This window comes from Myotis lucifugus, unplaced genomic scaffold (genome assembly GCF_000147115.1).
Source record: "Myotis lucifugus unplaced genomic scaffold, Myoluc2.0 scaffold_99, whole genome shotgun sequence".
NCBI classification, from domain to species: domain Eukaryota; kingdom Metazoa; phylum Chordata; class Mammalia; order Chiroptera; family Vespertilionidae; genus Myotis; species Myotis lucifugus.
In genome coordinates, this window is record NW_005871147.1 from 749,256 (window position 1) to 758,653 (window position 9,398).

Consider the following 9,398-nt stretch of genomic DNA (forward strand, 5'->3'; position numbering starts at 1 on the left):
TATTTTTTTTTTAGAGAACTGAAAAATATTCACGCAATCAGATTCTGCTCTTCTTAGTCAGGGAAATTGGAATTTGTTGGAAATTTACACGAGAGAGGAATGCATATGTCACCAAGTTCTTAGAATATTCCTCATTGAAATTTCACAGATACGTAGAATTTTGAGGCCAAGAAGGATCATCGCTCTTGCTTTCCCACATGCCTCCTACTTCCTTCCCCTTTTCTTTTCCCTCCCAATTTAAAATGGTTTCTTATGTTGATGTCTAAAGCACAGATTTGGCCCAATATAGTATCACCAGAGACTTAAAACAGAAGCATGCATGACCATGAGTGGGTTTTAAATTGAAAAGCAGTTCAAAGGTGAGAAACAAGCGAATACGGGATGCTATTTTAGAGATCTTTGCCTCACCCACGTTTTAGCATCATTCTCCCCCCTTCCACCTGTCTGTATTTGCTGAGGAAAATTTTCCGGCTTCAAATGGCCATCTGGTTGAGTAGGCCCTCAAAGCTAAGATCCACGGATCAAGCGTGATCTCATGTGGATTTATTTCCATACAGTTATTTTTGTTTCTTGTTCATCCTGGTCAGTTTTTCAAACCTCCAGTGCAGTATGAAGTTCAAGGGACACTTCAGAAATGTGGAGAATGTTTGCCTAAATGGTGGCGATCGCCCACCTCCTGGATCTCTCTCTCACAATCTGTTTCCTTGGTCCGATAGTATTTGTTTAATCTCACAAAGTACTGATGTATTTAAATTAAAAAAAATCACATGTGGCACCATGATGCTTCTAAATAATCATTTTTACGGTAAAGTCTATCCATAGAGAGTTTATGGGAGGGAAAAGAGACTTTTGTAGGCAATTGTAAAGTCCTTTATTTGGTAGGTGATTGTGAAGTCAGCGGTAACCTAGCAAGTAATTCAAATAGTGTTATTTCCTACCTATTTAAACAAAGTTATTTCATGGCTCTTGATTTGGAAGCCTCCTTAAAATAATACTGCATTAAAGCAGGATAGATTAGCTGGCTTTTCTACATTAACTTTGTAACCAGAACGTGCCATCCAGTGGACTCTGGAACGTGCCCCGTTAGCGACCATTAACATATTTTCATTATGAATCCTTATGTTCTCGGCCTGATTAATATTCAGACAGGCTTCTCTTTCCAACGGTAGCATCAGGGGTTCATCTTTCTGCCTGTTTTAACACCATCGTTTTCTGAAAAGGGTAGGAACTTCATTTTATGCAAGTACAAATTCATGTGAAAAGTTAAAAGTGATCTTTTAAAATATAATCTCTCGCCCTGACTAGCATCGTCGCATACACCAAAAAGGTTGCGGGTTTGATTCCCGGCTGGAGCACATACTTAAGTTGTGGGTTCGATCCCTGGTCAGGGTGCATATGGGAGGCAACCGATCCATGTTTCTCTCTCACATCAATGTTACTCTCTCTCTCCCCTTTCCTCCTTCCCTCCCTTCCTCTCTCTTTAAAATCACTAAACATATCCTCAGGTGAGGATTAAAATAAAAAATAAAATATAATCTCATAAGTGACTTTTAAAAGGCTCAGAGATTTAAGTTTTGTGTATAGATTGTGGAACTACCTATTAAACTAGTTTTAGATTCGACTCTTAAAGGACCATGTTTCAAAGATAAAATAACCCCTGAGGGACCAACACTAGTTCTTCCTGTTGCTCAGGGCGAGACGATGAACCTGGGAAGATTTCACAGCAACAAGACCAGACACTGGGTCACCATGAGTCAGGGGCAAGCTGATTCCGCCAATGTCTGCATAACTGAAAAACCAGAGAATGAAGAAAAGTGGCAGAATGTAGACACCTGGGGGCAGGAATGTTGTCTGTCTGATCCTGCGGTTTCCCCAAAGCCTAGACAGCACCTGTCACATGGTCATCATTAAAAAATACATGTAGAGCCCTCACTGGTTTAGCTCAGGGGATAGAGTGTCGGCCTGTGGACTGAAGGGTCCCAGGTTCGATTCCGGTCAAGGGCACATGCCTGGGTTGTGGGCTCCATCCCCAGTAGGGGGCACGCAGGAGGCAGCCGATCAATGATTCTCTCTCATCATTGATGTTTCTATCTCACTTTCCCTCTCCCAGACCATTCATGTCATCACCAACTCCTGATGACTTCCTCTCCTGCGTATCTCCTGTGGGCACTGGCCTGAGACTCTCTGGGTTCAAATCCCAACTTTTCCACTTAGTATTTCTCTAACCTTAGGCAAGTTATGGAATCCCTTGGTCTCAGTTTCCTAAGCTACAATATAGAGATACAGTGCCTGCCTCAGAGGGTGGTCGTGAGGATCTGAATGAGTTAATATATATAAATGTTTATAACTTGCAGAGGCTCAATAAATAGTACCTTTGATCTCCTCTTCCTCCTCCTCCTTCCCCTCGTCCCCCACCTCTTTCTCCTCCTCATCTCCACTTTTGCTACCTAAGTCTGGTCACTATCTTATCTCATCTGGATTACTGTAATATGTTCCCAATGGTCTTTCCACTTCCATTTTTACTCCACCCCCCCCCACCCCCCGCCACCCCCGCCACACACACACATCGATTCTCCATATAACAGCTACAGGGACCTTTTAAAAATGCAAATCTACTCCCCAGACTGGAACCTTCCAGCGTCCTGCTGTGGCTCATGAGCTTCAAGGCCCCACCCCCATGAGCTGGCTCCTGCCCACCTTCCAGCCCTTTGGTGCTGTTCTCCCCATCTCTGTGCTCCAACTGCCCTGGCCGCCTGCTTCTCATCCACATCAGCCCCTTCCTGCCCTGCAGCTTTTGCACCTGCCGTCCTTTCTGTCCAAGGTGCTCTCTGTCCTGCTTCTTATCTGCCTTACTCCTTCGCAAACTCCGTGTCATTTCCTAAGGAACACCTGGCCTCTTGGCCTAGGTTATGCCCCCCCACCCCCCATAATAACACTCTCAGGGAACCCCATACGTCTCCATAGCATTTATCACAATTAAGGTTCACTTGTTCAATGTCAGTCTTCTCGCCCTGGACCGCAAACACCTCAAGGCAGGGGCCCTGTTCACCTTGCACAGTGCTATAGACCCCTGTGCCCAGCATAGCGCCTGGGTTGGAATTAGGGGTGCATTCACTGTTGAATAAATGACTTTCACTTCCCAGGGGCTCATAACTTCAGTCACTGATAACTTAGCTAGGTTCTTGGGTTTTCTTTTTTGTCACTTTGTAGACCTGCTTCTGAATCAAGTGTCTGTCGGTCTAACTCCTGTGACTAACCAAGACAGGATCACCAAAGCCAGTTGATGGCTGCATTATTTACGCCCAGAACTGGAGGGTGGTAAGGGCATCCACACCGATACAAAGAGTCCCTTCAGTCTGAAAGGAGCATCTGTGCCTTTCAAACAATGGAAATTAGATTAATAACGGGAATAAACGCAATGATACTAATTCCAAATACAGCAACGTCACAAAGGGCTCTGTCACAGCACATTCATTTCTCCTTTATTTGCAGGTCGGGGATTAAGAATCATGTTGCATGAAGCAAGGGACAGACAGAAGTTCCTCAGCGATGCTCAATCTCTGCGGGACATGCAGCATAAGGTGGAGGCTGAATATCAGGTACAGTAATTGCAGAAAACAAGAGTTACCTTCCACCTTGGTTTACAGTATTAGGAGAGAATTCAGCAGACAGCATCAGCGGCAATCGTCTTCTAAAACCCCAAACCCAGCACTTACAAGCTGTGTGATCCTGAAAAGCCACTTTACCTCTGAGCCTCAGCTTCCTCCTCTGTAAAATGAGGGTAATAATAGTAGCCACCCCCTAATATTGTCCGGGGGATGAAATGAGGTAACCTTTTAAAAGTATTTAGCACAGAGCGTGGCACACAAACCTTGCCAACAAATGACATGAGGGCCTAAATGTGATAAACCAGCTACCAAGGAAAAAGACATTACGGAGTAGATTGGGTTGCCCTACCATTTATAAAATGACTTGGCCCTTCCTCGTCATCCTGCCAGAGGAAGATGGTTAGCACATTCCGTAATAAGCTAGCTATTCATCACCCTAGTTACAGCGTCGACCTGCAAAAAACAAAACAGAGAGCCCGAGGAGTCATGATGCAATTACCCAGCGCTGGCCTATGACAAACTTTGGACGCGTCATTCAGCCCGCTGGCTGGCTGGCTGGCGCTGGCCCGGAGGTCAACCCTCACCAACCCAGGGGCCATGTCGTCAGCCTCATCTAAGGATCAAAAAGTTCTCCTTCCCCAAGGAAGACACAGAACTGCTGTTATCAGGTTCTCCTCCTCCTTAGCAATTTCAAATATAACTGAACCTTGCAGGTCACCAAGGAAACCAGACCTATCGCAGTAACCTGATTTCACCCGTGTAACACAGCTTCGCGCTGGGGCTGGAAACGGAGTCAGCAGATTTCTCCCGCAACTTGGCAACACACCTACCTACAAGACTATAAAACTGAGGGAATTTGTATACGATAAGTGAGAACATAAATATTCGAACTGGCCATGCTGGGAGTGCTTCTACTTTTCACAAAGATGCCTCTGCCGCCCGGTCCATGTTTCGAAGCACTTGTTTGAAACTGTCTTCAGCACAGGCACATGAGATAATCTATCTTTTCTTATGGTCTCTGTTGAAAAACAAAAATCACACAACAGTGTGTGGCTTAGAGCCCCTGCCGTTTCATTTTCTAATCTCTGTTGGGTTTTCAACACTGTTCTTATTCATAAGAGCACTTTCAACGCTATTCTTATAAGTAAGAATACTTAAGTGCCTACTATGTCCTGAACAAAGTCCCTTTTCTCCCAGAGTTCTTGCCCTAGAATCGAGAAACAAATAATACACACAAGTAAATAAATATGTAAGATCCCTTCAGTTACTGATGAATATAATGAGGCCGATAAAACAGGGGTAATGGGGGTGGGGGTGATGCTCCTTAAACAGGCAGGAAAGTCCTCTTTGAGGAAGCAGCTTTGGCTGTGCAAGCAAATGATGGGGAAGAGCCGGCCAGAACATCCTGAGCAGAAGGGAAGCGAGTGCAAAGGCCCTGAGGCAGGAACTAACCTGGAGCATCGGAGGAAACAAAAGAAGGCCAGAAAGGCCGAAACACATGGGCCCAGGGCGAGCGTGGGCCAGGTTGTGTTTTCAGGACAAAGCTCGGTATTTGGAGTTTATTCTGATTGCATTGAGAATTATTGGATGATTTTCTTTCTTCTCTTTTCTTTTTTGAATTATTGGATGACTTTAAGCAGAGGAGCAGTGTGATCTGATTGACATTTTTAAAAGATCTCTCTGGCTGCTGTGTGGGGAAAGGTCTGAGAGGGGCAAGAGAAGCAGCAGAGAATCTAGTAAGGAAACTACTGTGGAAATTTAGGAGAGAGATGCTGGCGGCTCGGCCAGAACGGTAGGCGTAGAGGTCGCAAGAAGTGGCCTGACCAAGGAAATAGAAGCAACACAGACATCTTGCTGATAGCTGGCGAGGGGGGATGAGAGAAAGGAAGGAACAAAGGATGACACACCGCCACATGTTCACTGGTCCATCATCTCCCTCTGTTATCATTACTATTTTTAACTTATCTACTTTTTTTTCAAAGCTCACGTTTTTAGCCTTTGTTTTCTGGAGCTTTATCTACGTTTAACAATTTTTTTCTGGAAACATTACTCCTTTGGCGTTACGACATCACACTCTCCAGATTTCCCTTCTGTTTCTCTCACACTCTTCTTCTCACCCCTCAAATGTTAATTCCCCCAGTTTTCCATCCTCCACCCAATTTTTTTCTAATTCACTACATCTCTATGACCCATCTCATCCCCTCCTATTTTGTTTTAAAATACATTTTTATTGATTTTAGAGCGAGAAAAAGGGAGAGGGATAGAGAGATAGAAACATTGATGAGAGAGAGACATTGATCGGATGCCTCCCCCACGCTCCCCTACTGGGGATGGAGCCCAAAACCCCGGGCATGTGCCCTGACTGGGAATCTAATCAGGGACCTCTTGGCTCATGGGTCAATGCTCAGCCACTGAGCCATATCAGCCGGGCAAATCCCCTCCTATGTGTTTTTTTTAATATATATATATATATTGATTTCAGAGAGGAAGAGAGAGGGAGAGAGAGAAACATCAATGATGAGAGAGAACCACTGACCAGCTACCTCCTGCACACCCCCCACTGGGGACCGAGCCCGCAACCCGGGTATGTGCCCTTGACCGGAATCGAAACCGGGACCCTTCGGTTCACAGGCCGATGCTCTATCCACAAAGCCAAACTGGCTAGGGCCCCTCCTATGTTTTTAACCACAACTCATATACTAATGACTTGTAACCTGAGTCTTCCCAAAGTGTCAGCATCAGATGCACACTGTTGTTGGACATCTCCATCTGGATGTCGCATAGGCACCTCAAATTCAGCAGGACCACGGTTGCACTCCCCATATCCTTCCTCCCGCCTCCCTCCTCTATATTCCCTCCCTGGTGATAGTGGCCTAAACCTTCCCCGACTCCTCCTTCCTCACCACGCACATCCCACTCTCACCAGCTCCTGCCAAGTTTACTGAAAAGCTCATGACCTTGTGCCTTCCTTTTTATCCTATTGCCACCACCCTGGTTTCACCCTCCATCATTTCTCTCCAAGACTATTACACTATCCTTATCACCGGTCTCCTTGCCTCCAGCCTGCTTTCTTGAAATCTAGCTAAAATGTGAATTTGACTGTGCCATTGGAATGCATGAAAACCTTCAGTTGTTTTCCTCACTTAAGGTCCAAGACAGCCTGAACTCAATCATGTCTCTAACCTCTTCTTCACCCTTCTTTACTTTACTCTCTTGACAAGGATGATGAGGAGCCCCGTTTTAATTTAGAGTCAAAGGGAACCTACTCCTATAGCACCTTTTTTCAAAAAAAAACAAAAAACACCAAACAAAACAAAACAAAAAAACAAAGTTCAGTGAGCTATAATTTACATATTATAAAATTCACCTGTTTTAAGTGTATAATTTAATGACTTTCAATAAATTTACCAAGTTTGCAGCTATCACCACCGATTTTAGAACATTTCCGTCACTTCAGTACCACAGCTCCCTTTTCATACTCTCTCCCATTGCTTATGAAACTGTCTTTTGTGTGACTTCCTCTCAAACTCGACCACAGCTTCTTAAGGGCAGGGGTGGAAGCTTATTCTTCTCTGTTGAACCAAACACCTTGTCTTGGGTGAGAGCCAGTGTTACTTAATTTGACCACCGACTCTGCTTATCAGACTTAGACTCAGATGACTTGTAACTATTCCTACAAGTCAAATCCACCCTCAATGGAGCATTTCCAAGCCACTCACCACAAGGTCTGCAAAAAAAATAATAAATCAGGTTGTCTTTAAGACATCCTGAGTATCGGTCGAAGTAAGTATATAGCAACCCACAGAAAATACTTTAAAGGGAACCACAATGAGTTAGATTATTTAATCTATCCCTTGCCTTGTTCCAGAAAGGATTTCAAGTAAGGGGTTAAGAATCAATTGCATGGCTTTAATGACCCCTCAATAACTTGGTCCATATGCCACCTATGTGTATTTAGATAATTTACTAAGGTAGACTTTGCATTGGGTGGATATTAAATCCCCGGGTCATTGATGAACTTGGTTAGTTACTTGTATAAATCCCAGCTCTCACTCACAGTGCCGTGACCTGCTTGAACACTAGGAGGTCCCCATTTCTGGGTGTACAAATAGTGTAAGACCTAATAACTAGATATGACTCCTAAATCATATACTTTTGCCACACGTCCCTTCCTGTGTTTGACTGGCTCAAACGAACTGGCTCAAATTGAAGCCCTTAGAAACCTCCTGTACACACTATTCCTGCTACATCCTAAAATATGCTAAGGGTTGGTATGCACCAAATTAGCAGTGCCTTTGCAGGTCTGTGTGCTAGTAGCAGGAGAGGGTTCAGCCCGCCCTGAGTTATTTTGATGCTACTCCTTTCAGTGGTTGGGTGGGACCCTTTTGAAAACATAAGAAGAAATAAACATCTCTTTGGCATATTACATGCTATTTCAGAATCTGGTAACTAGTACATAATTATATGCCATCTCAGAATTTGGCTCTATTTCTTCAAGGGTGTTCATGCTGCATAGCTTTTTGCTTTTTTTCTTCCTCCTTCTTTTGGTCAAATGTGTTTATGTACCTCGAGGCAGAATTTAGCCATTAATGTCCACTGAAAGCTGGAGAGAAAGATTACACTTAGCATTTTGGAATGATTTTCCATAATCTATCTAATGTGTTTAAATGGGTTTCATCTCATGTCACTTATTTGTCCTAATTCCTTCAAGTACAGATCAAATACTGACCGTGATACAGACTCGTTCAAGGGCATGGCAGGTGACTATGCCTGGTGGTGAGGGTTTGGAGCCGCCCACTCAGAAGGTTGAGGGAATGAATGGAGATAATGCAACTTCCCTTCCTACTTGCTCACCTCTGAGGTCAAGTCATTTGAGAGGAATATCACATCAAGCTGTTTTTACACCTTTGATTACTTAAAACCTCTCAAAACTAACGAATTTTAATCATGGCACCAGTGATCATTAAAACCCCAAACTCTGGATTATGCATGTTAGATCAAAAGAACAACAGCCAAAAAGAACCAATTAAAGGCACTTGCCAAAATGCTCGCGGAGTTTGAGGAACAATAACCTTGACCGGGGCCACTGTTGACTGAGATGCAGAGCTGGATCTTAGGATGGTTTTTATGCTACAACTATGAGGCTGGGAAATGTTCCTGTGGTACATGGCTGGCTTCTTAAGGCACCAGGAGGCCGGGTAAAAGAGGAGACTGGTTATCAAAGAAACAGAAGAGGCTTTGAGCATCCCTGTTGATTCAGACAGCTGTAATGTGCAGAAGAGGTGGTTTCCAGAGGGCACCTAAGCGACTAGAACAGGTTCTCCTCAGCTGGCTGCCAGGGGAGGAGCGGGCTCTAGAAACACACGTCTGCTTCTGGGACAGAAAAACAAGGATGACGTGCAGGCCTGAACAGAAAGAGTCTTTCTTCTTCCGTGACCAAAATCAGTCACATTATTTGGCAAAGGCTGACTTCAGAAATAGAAGTAAACCAAGCAATGGGATTGGAAACAATGAAAATACTCTTAAGATCATAATGGTGGTGGTGGTGATGAGTGTCTTTTATTGGGCATGCACCATGAGCCAGTCACTCTGCTAAGCATCTGACCAGCAGTGCCTCGGGCTCCCCAACACTCTGGCAGCACGGGGCCATCTCACATGCCCCTCTGACAGATGAGGGGAGTGAGAATCAACGGCGTTAGTCAGCTGCCCAAGGTCACGATGCTAGAAAGTGGCAGAGCTGGGGTTCGTTGTGTTTACCGGGATTGAGTTACAGTGAGTCACGAAACCCAC

At 44.5% G+C, this 9,398-nt stretch overlaps 1 protein-coding gene across 1 annotated transcript in view; it reads left to right on the forward strand.

Annotated features, from left to right (window-relative positions):
• MARCH10 (membrane associated ring-CH-type finger 10) overlaps window positions 1-9,398 on the forward strand; it is an 81,415-nt gene that overhangs the window by 1,345 nt on the left and 70,672 nt on the right. Inside the window, exon 2 of the mRNA XM_014458702.2 lies at window positions 3,493-3,599. Coding sequence (XP_014314188.1) covers window positions 3,510-3,599 — 90 coding nt within the window. The 5' untranslated portion in view covers window positions 3,493-3,509. The remainder of the gene's footprint in view (window positions 1-3,492; window positions 3,600-9,398) is intronic.